The 20876-nt window shown below is 36.2% G+C and overlaps 1 protein-coding gene across 2 annotated transcripts in view; it reads left to right on the top strand.

Moving 5' to 3' along the window:
• LOC149816993 (serine/threonine-protein kinase Nek5-like) overlaps positions 1-20876 on the top strand; it is a 52437-nt gene that overhangs the window by 17099 nt on the left and 14462 nt on the right. Inside the window, exons 4-6 of one of the 2 annotated variants that reach the window (XM_089987089.1) lie at positions 18361-18407; positions 18511-18556; positions 18705-18785. In XM_089987089.1, the coding sequence (XP_089843215.1) occupies positions 18361-18407; positions 18511-18556; positions 18705-18785 (174 nt within the window). The remainder of the gene's footprint in view (positions 1-18360; positions 18408-18510; positions 18557-18704; positions 18786-20876) is intronic. The other variant, XM_089987090.1, reaches the window with a different exon arrangement.

Below are 20876 nucleotides of genomic sequence, written 5' to 3'. Positions count from 1 at the left end.
AAAAAATTCTGCATTTTTAAATGGTATGAATTGGGGTCGTTACAATGCAGATGTATGGGGTCCTAGTAAGATTCCTACTAGGACTCAGTGTCGTTATTATCTTGTTATTGTTGATGATTTCTCTAAGTTGTCATGGGTATTTTTAATAAAAGAACGATCTGAAGTTCCAAGTATTATCAAATCCCTAATTCTTGAAATAAAAACTCAGTTTGAATCTATTGTCAAGATTGTCCGCACTGATAATGCTCTCGAGTTTAAATTAAAAGGTCTGTTACAATTTTACCAAGATCATGGCATCCAACCCCAAACTTCCTGTGCCTATTCATCTCAACAAAATGGGGTGGCTGAGCGAAAACATAGGCACCTGCTTGATGTTGCCGGGACCATTATGATTCAATCCAATGTTCCTGCGTTATACTGGGGTGATGCGATTACCACTGCTTGCTATCTGATCAACCGCATGCCTTCGTCTTCTGTGGGTGATCAAATTCCATTACATATCCTAAAACCTAATGCCCCACTTTTTTCTTTCTCACCAAAAATATTTGGATGTGTTTGTTTTGTACACAAACTTGGCCCTGACCGTGATAAATTAGCCGCTCAAGCTACAAAATGCATATTTATAGGTTACCCAAAAAATCAAAAGGGCTATCGATGTTATGATCCTATTTCTCGCCGAGAGTATGTCAGTGCGGATGTATCTTTCTTGGAATCCTCTCCATATTACTCTATTTCCGGTTCCCCGCTGCAGGTTGATCCAGCTGAGTCTTTTCCATTACCTATACCTCCTTTTCCTTTGGAATCTGTGCCCTCCTTACCGAACCAAACTTCATCCTCTTCCAAATTTAATAATCCTCCATTGGTATATGTGCGTAGAGCTCCACCTCCGCAAGAGCTTTCATCTTCTTCTTCTCCTGAGGTAAGTTCTACTGACAATAGTGATCTTCAGGATGATGATAACAGGCCTATTGCTCTACGAAAGGGGACACGACAATGTACCGTATATCCCATATCTCATTTTGTCTCCGATGCCAGAATTGGAAATCAGATGAAGTCTTTTATTTCAGCCTTATCTGCTAAAACCATTCCTCTGAACTATCAACAGGCAGAACTTGATAATCGCTGAAAGCTGGTTATGCAAGAAGAAATGAATGCTTTAGTATCTCAGCATATATGGGATCTAGTTGATTCCCCAACAGATGCTGACATTGTTGGATGTAAATGAGTGTATACAATAAAGTACAAATCTGATGGTTCTATTGAAAGGTACAAGGCCAGATTAGTAGCGAAAGAATATACTCAGACATATGGTATTGACTTCTTTGAAACTTTTTCTCCGGTTGCACGGATGGGTACCATCCGTCTTGTTCTCTCAGTTGCTGTTCAGCATGGTTGGAGCCTGTCCCAATTAGATGTGAAAAATGCATTTCTATATGGTGATCTATCTGAGACCGTTTACATGCAACAACCTCCAGGATTCGAGGTTGAGGGGGAGTGTCATAAGGTGTGTAGATTGAGAAAGGCGTTTTATAGCTTGAAACAAAGTCCTCGTGCATAGTTTCAAAAGTTGTTTGAAGTGATGTCAAGCTTTGGCTTTAATAGATCAACAACATATCATACACTATTTATAAAGAAAACTAACTCTGGCATAGTTGTTATGGTGGTATATGTGGATGACATCATTCTTACAGGAGATGATGTGAAAGCTATTGAAGCCATAAAGGCTCATCTTCAAAAACACTTTGTTACAAAAGACCTTGGTTCACTCTGGTATTTTCTGGGTATAGAAGTTGCTAGGAGCCGTGAAGGGATGGTTTTGTCTCAACGGAAGTATGTTCTTGACTTATTAAAGGAAACAGGCATGTTGGAAGCTAAACCAGCAAATATTCCCATGGACCATAAAGTTCAGTTGTTTGAAGAAGGGTCAAAACCAGTTGATAGCAAAAGCTATCGCTCACTAGTAGGGAAGCTATTATATGTAACTGTGACCAGACTAGATATTGATTTAGCAGTAAGCAAAGTTAGCCAGTTTATGGACAAACCAACTGAAGTACACTGGAATGCAGCCATAATGATTCTTAGATATCTAAAATCCTCTCCTGGAAAGGGGTTATTGTTCAGGAAAGGTGGAACTCTGGAGATAGTAGCCTATTCTGATGCTGACTATGTTGGATCTGTAGTAGATAGAAAATCTACCACAGGATTCTGTGTTTTTGGGAGACAACTTGATTTCGTGGAGAAGTAAGAAACAAAATGTGGTTTCCAGGTCGAGTGCAGAATCAGAATATCGGGCTATGGCCCAAACAACTGCTGAATTGATGTGGGTTCGCACTGTTCTTCATGATCTCCAGGTGAAGGTTTCCTCTCCAATGTCCATGATGTGCGATAACAAAGCGGCGACATATATAGCAAACAATCCTGTCTTTCATGAGAGACAAAGCACATTGAGGTTGATTGCCACTATGTAAGAGATATGATTCAAGATGGTCATATCACTACCAAATACCTAAAGTCGGAAGACCAAGTTGCAGATATGTTTACAAAGCCTCTTGCTAGGCCAAATTTCTCAAAATGTTGTGACAAGCTGAGCATGATTGATATCTATGCTCCAGCTTGAGGGGGAGTGTTGAGAATAGGTGGTTTTTAGTTTAAGTTCTTTTTATATTAGAGGTGTTTTGAATTTTTGTTTTCATAAGGACTTAGTTGTAATTTTTTCTTTTAGCCTCTCTCTATTTAATATAGAGAGAAGCCCTAATCCAAGTGTAACGAAATTAGTTTCTGTGCAGCCGACTCTCTCTCTCTCTCTACACAGGTGGCTGCTTCCTTCTACAATTTTGACATTCACAATTTCAGGAGTATCAACATGCCTTTCATCTGAAATACCTGATCTGGCAACAATATCCAATGCAAACTTAGATTGAGTTAGCAAGTATCCCCTAGATGAATATGCAACTTCTATACCAAGAAAGTATTTCAAAAAGCCCAAATCACTCATTTGAAATTGTGTTTTAAGAAATTTTTTAATATCATATACTCCCTGTTTATCACTTCTAGTGATGATCATGTCTTCAACATAAAGTAGAAGGATGATAATACCTGCATTAGAATTCTTAACAAATAAAGTTGTGTTAGTAAGACAAAATTGAAAACCAAAATCAAGCATAACCTTACTAAATTTGTCATACTAAGCTTTTAGGGCTTATTTGAGACCATATAAAGCCTTATTTAGGCGAAGAGTTTTTCCATTAGGGACATTCATTCCCGGTGGTGGATCCATGTATATTTCTTCAGCTAAATTTCTATTTAGAAAAGCATTTTTAACATCAATTTGAAAAATATGCCATCCTTTTATCGATGCAAGAGTTATTAATATTCTTTGCTACTGGGGCAAAGGTTTCTTCATAGTCTATTCCATATTTTTGAGAATAGCTTTTGGCCACCAACCAAGCCTTGAATCTTTCAAGAGTGCCATCACTCTTAGTTTTTACCTTGTACACCCAACAACAACCAATAGGTTTCTTGTTGTTAGGAGAACGATCTTGAATAGTCCAAGTGTTTGCCTTTTCTAAGGCTTCTAATTCGACTTTCATAGCTTTGACCCATTCCGATTGATTCTTTGCTATATCATAACTGGAGGGTTCTTCATAGGAATGAATTAAGGAAATGAAGGCTTGATGTTTTGGTGAAAAAGACTCGTATGACACAAAATTTTCAGGAACTTTCAAGATCCTAGTGGATTTTCTAGATGAGGACGCAAGTTCTTGTTCTCTTGTGTATTTATCCAGGGCACGCTGTCTTTCCAAGTTTCCTCTTCTAGAGTATTGAATGCAATCCTGATTGTCATTAACAGGATCAGACAGATCAATTTATCTTTCACTATCCCTTGAAACTAGATCTAACAAGAAGGAATACTCATCTATTTCAGTGGAATTCTTGTTTTCAAAGAAACTTTCTTTTTCTAGAAAGGATACATTTCTTGAAACAAATAATTTATTGTTTTTAGGATCAAAACACCTATAGCCCTTTTGATGACTTGCATATCCTAAAAAGTCGCAAGGAATAGCACGGGGAGAAAATTTATCATTCTTATCTGTAAAAACAAAACATTTGTGTTAAAATATGTAATCTCATATAATATCTCATATGTAATCTCATAGACATGTAATGTTTTATCTCCTTTCTAGTTAGGATTTTTCGTTTAATTAATTCTAGTTAAAATACAACTAGAATTAGCCAAACCAGTCCATCATTGGACTGATTTGGCCTTTACCTTTTTGACCAAGTCAAAAAGGTAAATCCAAAAAGAGTTGTTGGACTCCCCAACAGCTCTATTAGAGCAGTTGGAGAGTCCAACAGCTCTCTTAAGGCTTCTCTCTACCTCTCTATAAATATGGGGCTATTCCCCTTGTAAAGACTTACTCTTGTTTTGGGTTTTTATCTCAAATCAATAAAATTGTTTATTTTTCATTTTTATACCCGTTTCGGGTTGTGTGTATTCTTAAGTTCTCTTTGTGAACCTTTGTGATTCTTATGGTGTATTTGTGAGAACTTGTTGAGATACATTTGTTGTAGTGTATTTTTCACTTTCTTACATGGTATCAGAGCAAGGTCGGTGGACGTGTATTGGGAAGCGTGTCATGCAACTACTCTCCAAGAAAGTGAAGTCTCTTTGAAGGAGTGCTCGTGTGTAGCCTTGAAGGGCGTGGAAGGCTACTTATTTTTTTTATCTTTGTGGTTAAAATATTCCTCTTTCCACTTGCTTTTCTTCTTCCCCTCTCATTCCCAAGCTTGTAAAATAGATGACAATGATAATGTCACCATTAAGTCCATAAAACTCAACGATTCAAACTATGTAACATGGGCTTCAATCATGAAGCATCTTATTTGGGGAAAGGGTCTATGGGGCTTAGTTGATGGAACCGATAAGGAACCTAAACTAACGCTCACTAAAGAAGAAGGTGGAAGAGAAGTACCTCTTTCGGAGGTGAAAAAAACTAAGGCCATCTTCACATATGAAAAGGAATGGAAAGAATGGAGAATGGGTCACGCCAAGATCATGTCTTGGCTAATTTCTAGTGTAGACATAAAGAAGTGTTCAAGTCTCGCAAAATTTGAACATGCTAATGATGCGTGGGAATATCTTAAGAGAATGTATTCTCTTAAAGATATTGCTCATACATGTAACTTACAAGAAAATGTTCGGAATATGGTTCAAGGAGAGAGAAGTATTAGAGAATACTACAATAGCTTATCCGAACTATGGGAAGAGTTGGCTCTTCTTGAACCAAAGTGGCATTGTCCACAAGACATTGAGCTTCGCCAAAATCAAGTAAATGCGGGGCATTTTTTCAATTTATAAATGGGTTGAGACCCGAATTTGAATCAACCAAGTCCGCTCTTCTACATCGGGGAAATGTTCCCTCTATTGAAGATACCATTGAAGAGCTAAGTATGGAAGAAAATAGACTCAAGAAACGAGTCGACAAAAGCGATGATGATACAGTTTTAGCTGTATCTAGACCAGGTAATCACATTCTCACATACAAACCTCCACATATTGGGAGAATAAACAATGAAAGGCAATGAGGTGATTTTGAAAGGCGAAAAGTTATTTGTTATTACTGTCATGAACCCGGACATGTTAAAACTTACTGTCCAAAGTTGAAAAAATCTTATGAGAAGAAGGTAGCTGTTGTTGAATCAAAAGAATCAAATGAGACATCCATTGGAAACATGTCCCTGTCTCAGCTGGTGGAGGCTCTACAACCTCTTCTTAAAGGAACTTCTCCCTCAGCTGGAGTTGCGATCTCTTCTGTTGGCACCTCCGATCCAGGTAAACCCCTATGGCTTCTTGACTCTGGTGTTTCTTTTCACATGACACAAAATTTAAAATTACTGTCGCATTGTTATGACTCAAGTGGATCGAGTGTTTTTACTGCGGATGGAACATCCCTTGAGATAAAAGGAATAGGAAATTTCGAAAATAACTCTCAAAACTCAAAAGGATTTTGTGTTCCAAAGATTAGATATATCCCCAAACTTAATCTAAATCTCTTATCTGTTTCTCAATTAACTGATCATGGGTGTAATGTTTTCTTCTCTTCTCATGATTGTCAAGTACAGGATCACCAGTCAGGGAAGCTGATTGGGGAAGGCCATAGAGAAGGAGGCTTATATTACATGGATTTTTTGGAATTACCCAAGAAAACATTATGCTGCAATGTTCAAAAAGTAGGCTTGGATTTTTTACACCAAAGATTTGGTCACCCTTGTATATCCAAGCTTCAGTACTTTCCAAACATGAAAAAAATTTGTAATTTTGAAACTTTCACTTGTCAAAAATGTATTCTTGGAAAAATGAAACGACTAGCATTTCAAGAAAGAACTTTTGTCTCCACTCGACCACTTGAATTAATTCACTCTGATGTTTGGGGTCCTGCACCAGTTACGTCAAAAGGTGGGTTTTTATACTATGTAATTTTCGTGGATGACTTTACACGATATACCTGGATTTACTTTCTCAAACACAAATTTGAAGTGTTCTCTTTTTTTCAAATATTTCATAATATGGTCAAAAATCAATTTAAGAATGATATTTCAATATTTCGCACTGATTCAGGGGGAGAATTTTTATCAACTGAATTTAAAGAATATTTGAACTCACATGGAATTTCACACCAAAAATCTTGTCCCTATACCCCTCAACAAAATGGGTTAGCTGAGAGAAAACACAGACACGTTATAGAAACAACTAGAACACTACTTATCACACATCAAGTTCCTAAAGTTTTTTGGGCCGAAGCTATTTTAACTGCTGTGTATCTTATTAATAGGATGCCCTCATCCTCAATAAAGAATATTTCTCCTACTGAAAAGCTTTATAAACAAAAGCCTGATTATTCTAGATTGAGGGTGTTTGAGTGCAAGTGCTTTGTTTTTACAGATAAGAATGATAAATTCTCTCCCCGTGCTATACCCTGTACTTTTTTAGGATATGCAAATAATAAAAAAGGATACAGATGTTTTGACCCTAAAAACAACAAGTTATACGTTTCAAGGAATGTATCCTTTCTAGAAAATGAAAGTTTTTTTGAAAACAAAAATTCTACTGAAATAGATGAGTATTCCTTCTTGTTGGATCTAGTTCCAAAGGATAGTGAAAGAGAAATTGATCTAGATGATCAGATGGATGTGATTGATTCTGATCCTTATAGAAATAGTCAAGATTGTATTCAATACTCTAGACGAGGAAATTTAGAAAGACAGTGTGCCCTGGATAAATACACAAGGGAACATGAATCTGCCTCTTCATCTAGAAAATCCACTAGGATCTCGAGGGTTCCTTCAAAGTTTGTGTCATATGAGTCTTTTTCACCAAAACATCAAGCCTTTATTGCTCTAATTCATTCCTACGAAGAACCTCCCAGTTATGATATAGCCAAGGATCAACCAGAATGGGTCAAGGCTATGAAAGTCGAATTAGAAGCCTTAGAAAAAGCAAATACTTGAACCATTCAAGACCATCCTTCAAACAACAAGAAACCTATTGGTTGTCGCTGGGTGTACAAGGTGAAAACCAAGAGTGATGGCACTCTTGAAAGATTCAAGGCCCGGTTGGTGGCAAAAGGCTATTCCCAAGAATATGGAATAGACTATGAAGAGACCTTTGCCCCAGTAGCTAGAATGACCACTGTTAGAATCCTAATAGCTCTTGCATCAATAAAGGGATGACATATCTTTCAAATGGATGTTAAAATGCTTTTCTAAATGGAACTTTAGCTGAAGAAGTATACATGGACCCACCACCAGGAATGAATATATCTAAAGGGAAACCACTTTGCCTAAACAAGGCTTTATATGGTCTCAAGCAAGCTCCAAAAGCTTGGTATGATAAGTTTAGTAAGGTTATGCTTGATTTTGGTTTTCGATTGTCTTACTGACACACCTTTGTTTGTTAAGAATTCTGATGCAGGTATTATCATCCTTCTACTCTATGTTGACGACATGATCATCACTGGAAGTGATAAACAGGGAGTTTATGATATTAAAAAATTTCTCAAAACTCATTTTGAAATGAGTGATTTGGGTTTTTTGAAATATTTTCTTGGTATAGAAGTTGCCTACTCACCTAGAGGTTACTTGCTAACTCAATCTAAGTTTGCATTAGATATTGTTGTCAGGTCAGGTATTTCAGATGAAAGACATGTTGATACTCGTGAGATTGTGAATGTCAAAATGAAGATTGATGATGGAGAGCCACTCGAGAATCCGACTCCGTATAGGCAACTTGTTGGGGCTCTATCGTATCTATCTATCACAAGACCTGACATTACACATGCGGTCCATACAACCAGTCAATTTCAACATGCTCCAACTTCTGTTCATATGGGAGCAGTTTTGCGTATTATTAGATGTATCAAAAATTCTATTTCTCGAGGATTATTTTTATCCGCTTCCTCTAACTTAGAATTGCTTGCTTATACTGATGCAGATTAGGGTGGTGATCCAAATGACCGCCACTCAACTACAGGTTTTTGTGTCTTTTTGGGAGAATCCTTGGTGTCTTGGCGATGTAAGAAGCAACAAAAAGTCTCTCTCTCATCAACTGAAGTAGAATATAGGGCAATGACTACAACTACTATGGAATTAGTTTGGCTTCAACGTCTACTTTCCGATATGGGAGTTGAAAGTCCAAAAGCATCAAATCTGTGTTGTGACAACAAGAGCTCTATCTATATTGCAAGCAATCAGACATTTCATGAACGCACCAAGCATATAGAAATGGATTGCCATTATGTTCGAGAGGAATTTTTGCGTGGCACCATCAATCTTCCCTATGTTGCTTCAGAATATCAGCTGGCCGATTTCTTCACCAAGCCTCTCGCTGCTCCTAGGTTTCACTTTCTCTTAGGCAAACTTTCGGTTATCCAACCGTAAGTTTGAGGGGGAGTGTTAAAATATGTAATCTCATATAATATCTCATATGTAATCTCATAGACATGTAATGTTTTATCTCATTTCTAGTTAGGATTTTTCGTTTAATTAAATTCTAGTTAAAATACAACTAGAATTAGCCAAACCAGTCCATCATTGGACTGATTTGGCCTTTACCTTTTTGACTAGTCAAAAAGGTACCTTTTTGACCAAGTCAAAAAGGTAAATCCAAAAAGAGCAGTTGGACTCCCCAACAGCTTTATTAGAGCCGTTGAGAGTCCAACAGCTCTCTTAAGGCTTCTCTCTACCTCTTTGTAAATATGGGGCTATTCCCCTTATAAAGGCTTACTCTTGTTTTGGGTTTTTATCTCAAATCAATAAAATTGTTTATTTTTCATTTTTATACCCGTTTCGGGTTGTGTGTATTCTTAAGTTCTCTTTGTGAACCTTTGTGGTTCTTATGGTGTATTTGTGAGAACTTGTTGAGAGACATTTGTTGTAGTGTATTTTTCACTTTCTTACAATTTGCACCCAAATACCCTCAATCTAGAATAATCTGGAATTTTCTTGTAAAGTTTTTCAGTGAGAGAGATATTATTTATTGAGGACGAGGGCATTCTATTAATAAGATACACAACAGTTAAAATAGCTTCGGCCAAAAAAACTTTAGGAACTTAATGTGTGAAGAGTAGTGATCTAGATGTTTCTATAATGTGCCCGTGCTTTCTTTCTGCTAACCCGTTTTGTTGTGGATTATAGGGACAAGATCTTTGATGTGAAATCCCATATGAGTTCAAATATTCTTTAAACTTAGTTGATAAGAATTCTCTCCCTGAATCGGTACGAAATATTGAAATATCATTTTTAAATTGATTTTTCACCATATTGTGAAACATTTGAAAGAATGAAAATACTTCATACTTATGTTTAAGAAAGTAAATCCAAGTATATCGTGTAAAGTCATCTACAAAAATAACATAATACAGAAAACCACCTTTTGACATAACTGATGCAGGACCCCAAACATCAAAATGTATTAATTCAAGTAGTCGAGTAGAAACAAAGGTTCTTTCATGAAAGGGTAGTCTTTTCATTTTTTTAAGAATACATTTTTCACATTTAAAAGTCTCAAGATTACAAAAAACATGTTTGAAAAAAACTGAAGCTTGGACATACAAGGATGACCAAATCTTTGGTGCAAAAGATCCAAGCCTAATTTTTGAACATTACAGCATAATGTATTCTTGGGTATTTCCAAAAAATTCATGTAATACAAGCCTCCTTCTCTATGGCCTTCCCCAATCAGCTTCCCTGACTGGTGATCTTGTACTTGACAATCATGAGAGGAGAAAGAAATATTATACCCATGGTCAGTTAACTGAGATACATACAAGAGATTTAAATTAAGTTTAGGAATATATCTAATTTTTGGAATATAAAATCCTTTTGAGTTTTGAAAACGGTTTTTGAAATTTCCTATTCCTTTTATCTCAAGTGTTGTTTCATCCGCAGTAAAAACATTAGATCCACTTGAGTTATCAAATTGAGAAAGTAATTTTATGTTTGGTGTCATATGAAAAGAAGCACTAGAGTCAACAAGCCATAGAGGATTACCAGGATCAGAGATGCTAGGAGAAGAGACGACGACTCCAGCAGAGGAAGAAGTTCCTTTGAGAAGTGGTTGGAGCGCCTCCACCAACTGAGTTAGTGACATATTTCCAATAGATGCCTCATTGGATTTTTTTGAAGATTCGACAAAAGTTGCCTTCTTTTCATAAAGTTTTTTCAACTTTGGACAATGAGTCTTGACATGTCCTGGTTCGCGACAATAATAGCAAATAATTTTTCTTCTTTCAAAGTTGCTTCCTTGCCTTTCATCATTTGTCCTCCCAATTTGTGGAGGTTTGTATGTGCGAATATGGTTACCCGGTCTAGATACAGTTAGAACTGAATCATCATCACTTTTGACGACTCTTTTCTTGAGCCTATTTTTTTCCATACTTAGCTCTTCAATGGTGTCCTCAATAGAGGGAACCTTTCCTCGATGAAGAAGAGCGGATTTGGTTCATTCAAATTTGGACCTCAACCTATTAATAAATTGAAAAAAGTGCTCCGCATTTACTTGATTTTGGCGAAGCTCAATGTCTTGTGGACAATGCCACTTTGGTTCAAGGAGAGTCAATTCTTTCCATAGCTCGGATAGGCTATTGTAGTATTTCCTAATACTTTTATCCCCTTGAACCATATTACGAACCTTTTCTTGGAAATTACATATGTGGGTGTTAAAATGTATCTCCAAAACCATTGTTGTAAGTATAAATCTATATACTTATATACATAGAGATACATATATATATATATATTATATGTATACGTATCTCTATATATATAAGTATATATATTTATATACATATTTTATTACCCAAAAAGGGTATTCTTGTAATTTCCTATCTTGCGCATATTCCATTTGGAATATGTTGTAATTTCTTTATTTATTTTTGTATTTCTTTTTTTTTTCTTTTTCTTCATAAAGGTGCATTGGGGGTCCCCAAAGGAGTCGTTGGGGAGCCCCCAACGACTCCTTTGCCCCCCCCCCCCCTTGCACCCCTTTGCTTTTGTATAAATAGGGGTGTTCCCCCTTGTTATTTCCCAAGCTTGAGGGCCTCAAGCATTTGCTCTTTTCTATGAAATACTTGCCTTAGTGCAAGTTTGCACTTTTACGCTTTTTGTGTATTTTGTTCAAGTGTTGTGTGAGTGCCTTCGTGTACATCTTCTATAAAGTATTCGTGCTTGTATGCGTATTGTCTCTTCGTAGACATTTTCATAGTGGGCAATATCTTTAAGAGAGTACATTCTCTTAAGATAATCCCATGCATCATTTGCATGTTCAAATTTTGCCAAGCTTGAACACTTCTTTATATCAACACTAGAAATAAGCCAAGACATAATCTTGGCATGACCCATTCTCCACTCTTTCTACTTTTTTTCATATATGGAGATGGCTTCCACTTTTTCTACCTCCGAAAGAGGTACTTCCTTTCCTCCTTTGGTGAGGATTAGTTTAGGTTCCTCATCGGTTCCATCTACTAATCTCCATAGACTTTTTCCCCAAATAAGGTGCTTCATGATAGAAGCCCATGTTATATAGTTTGAGTCATTGAGTTTTATGGGCTTAATGGTGACATTATCGTTGTCATCCATTTTACACACTTGGGAATGAAAAAAAAAGAAAGAGAAAGAGGAGAATATTCTACCACAAAGCACAAGAGCAAGTAGCCTTCGAAACCTTCACTACCAATTCTTCAAAAACAATCTTCACTTTCTAAAAAAAAACTTGAATGACACTCTTCCCAATGCAAATCCACTGATGGCTCTGATACCATGTAAAAAAGCGTAATCCGCAACAAGAGTGTCTCTCAACAAGCTCTCACAAAGAAATCACAAAAACCATAAAGGTTCACAAAGAGGGCTTCAACTCAAGAACAAACATAATACCCAAAAAGGGGGTATTCAAAATACTCAAAATGGATTCATAAGTTTGGGAATAAATCCCACACTACAAGCATAAAATACAAAGGGGAATAGTCCCCATATTTATAGAGAGGAAGAGATGAGCCTCAAGGGAGTCGTTGGACTCCCAACGGCTCTATTAAAGCTTCACCTTTTTGACTTGGTCAAAAAGCACTTTTTGACTAGTCAAAAAGGTGAAGTCTAAAAGGGTCCTAAGATGAGTGTTTTAGTTATTTCTAGTTATGTTTCAACTAGAAATAACTAAACCAAAAAGTAACTAAAAAAGAAAAAGTTATTACATGAGATTAAATGCCTATGAGATTACATATGAGATTTTATATGATATTACATATTTTAACACTCTCCTCCATAAATCTAAGCCTCTTCCCCTAAAAGATGCCGTTGTCGAAATATGCAAGAAGAAACCCGTCTTGGCATGGTAAAAGGGGGAGATGAAGTCTTAGTTGTTTCCAAACCCGAAAATCATGTTAGGACTTATAAACATCCTCGTTTTGGAAGACAAAATAACTATAATGGCAACTATAAGAAAGTCATATGTCATCATTGTCAAGAACCGGGGCACATAAGGCCAAATTGTCAAAAAATAAATAAAGCTCTGAAGCCAAGAGTTGCTTCCATTGAAGAAAGCACACCAAGGAAGGAAGATTCAACAAAAGGAAAGGTTTCCTTTTCTCTTGCTCAACTATCCGACACACTCCAATTGCTACTCAAATCTTCATCTCCATCTACATTGCCTCCTTGGATCCTTGACTCCGGAGCATCCTTTCATATGACACCTCATGAGAATGGGTTATCCGACTTATGTCCAAATTCAAAAATCTCATGTTTCAACCGTCGATGACACGCATTTACAAATCAAAAGTTTTTCCAAAATTTCCTTGTGCCAAATGTGAGGGTGGTACCTCAACTAAATTTAAACCTTCTTTTCGTTTCTCAAATATGTGATCATAGATGTGAAATCTCGAAACTTCCTACCAACTCTTTTTGTAGTTATGTCCAAGATAAAAATATTGAAACTTGACATCAAAGACTTGGACATCCAAGCTTCTCAAAAATGTATTCTTTTCTTTTTGGAAAGAAATTTTGTAATGAAAAAATTTTGTTTGCAAGAATTGTATTTTTGGAAAGATGAAATCTATTTCTTTTCCAAATAGAACGTTTTTTACTAAAAGACCATTTGAGTTAGTTCATTCAGATGTTTGAGGCCCTTCTCTGGTCATATCGAAAGGTGAATACTCCTATTATGTTACTTTTATTGATGACTTTACTAGATATGTATGGATTTATTTTCTTAACTTAAAATATGATGTCTCCCTTTTTTAAGAAATTTCATATGATGGTCAAAAATCAATTTTTAAGTAATATCTCTATTCTTAGATCCGATTAGAGTGAAAAGTACCTATCAAATGAATTTCAAAATTATTTATAAAACCAATGGAATTTGCCATAAAAAATCTTGTCCTAGAATTCCCCAACAAAATGGTTTAGCTGAAAGAAAACATAGACACATTATGGAAACCACTAGGACACTTCTTATTTCTAAAGAAATTTCAAAAAGCTATTGGGCCGAAATCGCTTTAACATCAACCTACTTGATAAATAGAATGATATCTTCATCCTTAGAAAATACATCTCCATATGAAAAACTATTTGAAAGAATTCTCGATTTTAATAGATTAAGAATTTTTGGGTGCAAATGCTTTGTTCTTTCACATAAAAGAGATAAATTATTTTCAAAAGCTATTGAGTACGTATTCTTAGGATATGGAGAAAATAAAAAAGAATTTAGATGCTTTGACCCCAAAAGCAACAAATTGTATGTTTCTAAAGATGTAATCTTTTTAGAAAATGAAAATGGATTTGAGAAAACTAAAGATATTGATGAAAGCGAATATGCTTTCTTGTTTGATCTTCTTTCTTAAGAAGAAGTGACTGTTCAAGAAGAGGTGATTTCTAATGATAATTTGTTGAGTGACCAAGAGGACATTCCTCTCAACAATGTTGAAAAGGAAAATGATGTCATTGATAGTAGACCAATTCAAACCTATGTTCGGCGTGGTCAACAAGTTCTCATAAATGCTTTAGAAAAATACTCCCAAGGGTCCAACATAGAAGAAACCTCTTTGAGAAGATCCGGTCAAGTCTCCAATCCTCCTAATAGGTTTGTCTCCTATGAGTTTCTAACACCAAAATATAGGTCATGCCTAATTGCTTTACATTCATTCCATGAACCATCTCATTATAATGAAGCCAAAAATATTCTCCAATGGATCGAAGCCATGAACTTGAAACATAGTGCTCTTAAAAAGGCAGAAACTTGGGAAATAACCTCATTGCTCACTGAAAAGAAGTCGCTTGGATGTAGATGAGCCTATAAAGTCAAAACTAAGAGCGATGTGTCATTAGAACGCTACAAAGCTCGACTAGTAGCAAAAAGATATGCTCAAGAATACGGTATTGACTATGAAGAAACTTTTACTCCCGTAGCTAGGATGATCAGTGTTAGGACTCTTATTGTTGTTGCTTCTGTTAAAAAATGACCTATCTATCAATTGGATGTTAAGAATGCATTCTTGAATGAAGAACTAAATGAAGAGGTTTACATGGACCCTCTGCCAGGAGTGTGTATTGGTAATAATAAAATTCTTAAACTTAACAAAGCCTTATATGGATTAAAACAAGCTCAAAAGGCTTGACATGATAAATTTAGTAACGTAATGACAAGTTTGAATTTTCGCTCTTGCTATACTGACACTGCTTTGTTTGTGAAAAGTGCAAGGTCTGCAGTTGTTATTCTCTTGCTTATTGTTGATGATATGATCATCACTGAAAGTGATGAGCAGAGAATTAATGATATCAAGAAAGTTCTGAAAAAAATTTTTGACATGTCTGATCTTAGTTTCTTAAGATATTTTTTAGGTATTGAAGTAGCATACTCTCCACGGAGGTACATTCTCTCTCAGATGAAACTTGCAGCTGACATTTGTTTGAAGTCTGGCATCACAGATGACAAGAAGACGAAAACCCCTGAAGTTATCAATGCAAAGTTGAAGTTGGAAGATGAAACTCTTCTTGAAGATCCCACTCTCTACCGCCAACTTGTTGGGTCTCTGACATACTTATCCATCACTCAGCCAGACATAGCTCATGCAGTTCACTCAGTCTGTCAGTTTCAACATGCACCTATAACAGTGCATATGAGTGCAGTCTTAAGAATCATCAGATACATTAAAAATACTATAATTAAGGAAGTTTTTCTTTTCTCTTCTTCATCCCTTGACTTATTTTTTTATAATGATGCTAATTGGGGAGGAAATATTAATGATAGTCTCAATTATTGGTTTTTGTGTATTCTTAGGTGACTATGATTTCCTGGAGATGCAAGAAGCAACACAAATTGTCATTGTCCTCAACGAAAGCTGAATATCGTGCAATGGCCACTACAACCATGGAGCTTGTGTGGCTTAGAAGTCTCCTCAGTGTTATGGGCATAATCATCTCTACACCTTCGAAGATATGTTGTGACAATAAAAGCACAATTTATATCGCAAGCAACCATACCTTCCATGAGCGTACTAAACACATTGAGATGGACTGCCACTATGTTCTTGATGAATATCTAAGAGGGACCATAACATTGTCGTACGTTACATTCGAGTACCAGTTGGCGGATTTCTTCACCAAAGCTCTTGCTGCTCCTCGTTTTATGTTTTTTCTCAACAAGCTTTCGGTCATGTCCCCGTAAAGCCTGAGGGAGGGTGTTAAAATATATGTATGTATGTATGTATGTATATATATATATATATATACATACTAATTGATGATATCCCATCATACCTGATAAAGGGTATTTCTGTAATTCTACCCAATAGGGGAATTTTAGTCTTTTTCTTTTTCTTTTCGTCCTTTTTCTTCTTGTTTTTCTTTTGTAAATGCATAAAGCATTGGGGTCCCAACTAGCAGTCGTTGGACCCCCAACGGTCACAAATGTGACTGTTGGGGGCCCAACGACTCCTTGTTGGGCCTCCCAATGCCCACTCTCTCACACTCTTTTCCCACTCTCTCTCACTCTTTTGCTTATAAATAGAGGGGTAAACCCCTTTGTAAAGTAAGGCTTTTGCAAGACCATTTCTTGCTTTATAAGATTTTTTCCTTTAGCAAGCCATTATTGGCTTTGTGTTTGTCCATTGTGGACTTGTTCTTTGCATTTTGCTTGTGAATGTCCATTATAGGACATTGTGTTTATTTCTGCGTATTTCATTACAATTTTGACATGTCCTTTCTTCCATTCCTTCCATTTCTTCTCATAAGTGACTATAGCTTTGGTCTTCTCATTCTTCATTAGAGGTACTTCTTCCTTACCTTCTATCTTGGGTTCTGGATCAGATCCATCTACTATTCTCTACAACCCTTTTTCTCAAATGAGATGCTTCATAATAGAAGTCCATGTTACATAGTTAAAATTATTGAGTTTCATGGGTTTAATGTTGACATTTTCATTGTCATCTATTTTACAAGAGATAGGTAGAGAGAGGGATAAAGAGAAGAAGATAAAAGAGGAGAGGGAAAACAAAATAGAAAACACGAGCACTCCACCGATACCACACAAACACTTGAATTCTCCAATGATGCACGATCACAATCTACAAGCATTTGCACGATCATGATCTTACGAACACTCCAACAATATCTCAACCTATGTCACATGGGTGTAGGTACGGGTGCCGGTACAAGTGCGGGTGTGACACAATTTCAAAAATTTTGGACACGAGGACTCTGCTATATATATATATATATAACAATAAATTAATAATAAGATTGTAAATTTTAAATTTTAAATATGGACAACAATAGGCTCGGTCAAAGTTGACCGAGTCTATAAAGTGGACGGACTCGGCCCCGATGCGTCGACCGAGTCCAACACTTGTTGACCGAGTCCACCCCGTGTCCGAAGCCGCACCCGTGTCCGCACCCATGTCGGGGCATGTCGACATGGGTGCATCGACCTCCTAGCCTAGTCCGTGTGACATAGATATCAACCAAGAATACTTGAATGAGAATAAAAAAGAGTCATGCTCAGATACCATGTAAAGATGCGAGGAGTCTTTAATCATGAACCAAAACTCCACTAACTTGAGTGGATAATCACAAAAGTGTTCTCTAAGGAACACACTCACAAATCCTACTAAGGGGACACTCACAAGAATGAACACAATATAAAAAAATATATTTTATTTCATAAATCAAGTGTGCAAAAGCATTCTTTACAAAGGGGAGAACACCCTTATTTTTACACAATAGGTAGTGAGAGAGAGAGACCTCCCAACAGCTAGAATTCTAGCTGTCAACAAGTTTGACTTGGTCCCACATATTATATATATATATATAAAGAATATATATATATAAAGAATATATATACATGTAATATATTTATAATATAAATATATATACATATATAAATATATATACATATATAAATATATATACATATATATATATATACATACATATATACACAAATATGTATATGTATATGTACAATTTAACAGATGGGTAGCATGTAAGAAACTGATATAACAGCAAGGTCATCTTTGTAACAAGTTTTATAATTTTATAATACTTCAGACACTAGTTATAACTTATAAGGCTAGGAAAGAAGGTCGCATGGCTAGATAAAGAGAATCTTTTGAATATGTTAAGCCTTAGTAGTTTCCAAGAGAATTGAAATAAACACTGGGAACATCCGTTATGTAAGTTGTGTTAAGGATGTGGACTTGATTATCTTAATAAATGTGGTATTTGTTCTTTTTGCCATTTCAATTTTCCGTTTGCTTTGTTTTGTGTATCTATTAAGCTTTCTATCAAAAACTTATGTGAGCTTTTACATGAATACAGGGTTGCTATGTGTGCATTATTACAGGATATTGTGAAGGTGGAGACATGTGAGTGCCAATCCCAACCAGCAATATTTACTAATACTGAAGAAAATTACCTGCTAATTCATCATAAAGCATTCTTAGTGGCAATGTCTTCTTATGTCTTTAGGGCTGAATTGATGAAAAGATCAAATGGTGAATTGTTCTCAGAGGAGGTATACTCATCTTGATTTATCCAATGAGGTTAATGTTTAATAAGATTGTCGTTGAGTTGCTTACACTTGATACTTGCATTTATTTCTTGCTAATATCCATCCAATTTCAATTTTGTCATGCTGATAAGTGTGTGACAATACTGGTCAGAAATTGTGCAAATGGTTCACACAATTGTTACTGGCTGTGGCGTACTTGCATTCAAATTTTGTGATGCACCGGGATCTCAAGGTTGGTTGCTGGTAATGGAGACTCCAAAAATTCAATAACCTTTAGTGTGCTTCATCTTGTTTACCAACTTACAGACTGCTGAATCTGTTGAATCATTAACTACTTTTTTATTACATAATATCATCTCATTTTTGGAATGCCAATGGGGGGCCTTATATGGATATGTTTCTACAGACATGCACTTCTCTAGAAAAAAGCACAGTCAGTAATAAACAAAAAAATATTAGGAAAAAGAATATGGGAAGGTTCTTATTTTCATTCTAGACATTGGGAATTTCTTGGTGAAATTTCATGAGAATACCACAAAACTATTTGGATTTAACACAAACTTTTAAACGTTGACATAATTTCAAACTCTATGCATCTCTAGAAAATTTTGCTTTTGAATTTCTTGCTTACAGAAGTTGGAGGAGCTGCCATTAGCTATGTCCTGGACATGGACATTTGCACATACACGGGCAGGGCATGGAAATGAATTTTGTGAAGATCAGGACATGAGGCATGCACAGATACACACAACTTTAACTTCCTATGCATCTTAAATAAACTAACTATTATTTGTTTGTGTTTTTTTTAATGTATAATGGCTATGTCACACTGACTTGGCTAGGGGGTCGACGCACCCGCATCGACACGCCCTGACACGGGTGCGGCTTCGGACATGGGGGCAGACTTGGTCATTAAGTGTCGGTCTCGGTCAACACACCGGGGCCAAGTCCGTCCACTTTATAGACTCGGTCAACTTTGATCGAGTTTATTTTTGTCCATTTTTAGGGCAAAAAACAAAAAAAATGATCTTTTTTATATATTTTTTAAAAAATATATATATAGCATGAGTGTTTTTATATTGTTATATATTCACATATATGGCTTGAAACTCCATGGCCCCTATTCAACCCTAAGGGGCCTCTTGCTTTTTTTGCAGAAAGGGGGCACTCACATGGGAACTCAAACTCAGGGTAGGGGGGACCTTGTTACGCAAACCACGAGCAAGAAACAACCGAAGGAAGCAATAAACAAGAGAGAAAAGAAAGAAAAAAAAAGGAAAAAAAAAAGAAAAGAAAAGAAAAAAAAAAAAGAAAAAGAAAAGAAAAGAAAAGAAAAGAAAGAATTTATACAAGGCAAGGGCGACAACCCTAAACCTAAACAAGTCAGGTTTGATCTATAAGAAATCGGGTCTCAAACATAAGCCCCAGAAAAAATTTCAGCGAGACCCGCGCCGGGGGGAGCCCCCGGACCCCCCTTTCTGCAAGGGCAAAAACTCTGAATCAGGCTCCACAACTCATCAGACCTCCCTATCGATGAGCCCAGACCTTGACCACAAAACTTGAATATTCTTTGAACCAGCAGGAAACCATGAAAAACACAACTAGTTCCAGTAAAAAAGGTTATACCCACCAAGACAATTCTCCTCAATGGTGGTTGTATATTGACAGTGTCATCACTTTACCATTAGAATAACCACAGCAAATGGAAACCATTACCAGCCTATGTTATGAGTGAACATCAACAAGTTCAGCAAAATTAAGTTCTTAACAATTCAAAGGATACCATGGCAGTGCCCAAGCACCAACAATGACTTAGATTTGCAAAAAGTACAATTTGCAAAGTTAGTAAAAACACTCATGTGGTGCCAAACTTTAGAGGACAATATCCACATATATGCACACACTGGATATATATATATATATATATATATATATATATATATATATATATATATATATAGCTGTGTCCCTGTGTCCAAAATTTTTGAAATTGCGTCGCACCCGTGTCGCACCCGCACCCATGTGACATAGTATAATGGTTGGTTGGTTCCCTTTAAAAAAGAAAATGGTTTCAAAATTGATTTAAAAGCAAGAGGTAGAAAGAGATGTAAAAATAAATTTGGAGAAAAGGAGTTGAAGCCATGGCCTCTTGAGTCAATTACGTCCACTCTGGAACATTTTTCTCAAGTGATATATGGTGCCTTAAATGCAATATATCTACCTTAGTGAATCGGAGTTTCCAAAGTTATCATCATCATCAGCAACATTAATGTATCCAAATGTTGCTTATACAATCTATAAGCATTATGTGGACCTCAAATAT

The sequence above is a fragment of the Nuphar pumila genome, chromosome 14 (assembly GCF_984573655.1).
Source record: "Nuphar pumila chromosome 14, dmNupPumi1.hap1.1, whole genome shotgun sequence".
NCBI classification, from domain to species: Eukaryota; Viridiplantae; Streptophyta; class Magnoliopsida; order Nymphaeales; family Nymphaeaceae; genus Nuphar; species Nuphar pumila.
Note: the sequence above shows the minus strand (reverse complement) of the source record. Positions and strands in the feature narration are given on the sequence as shown.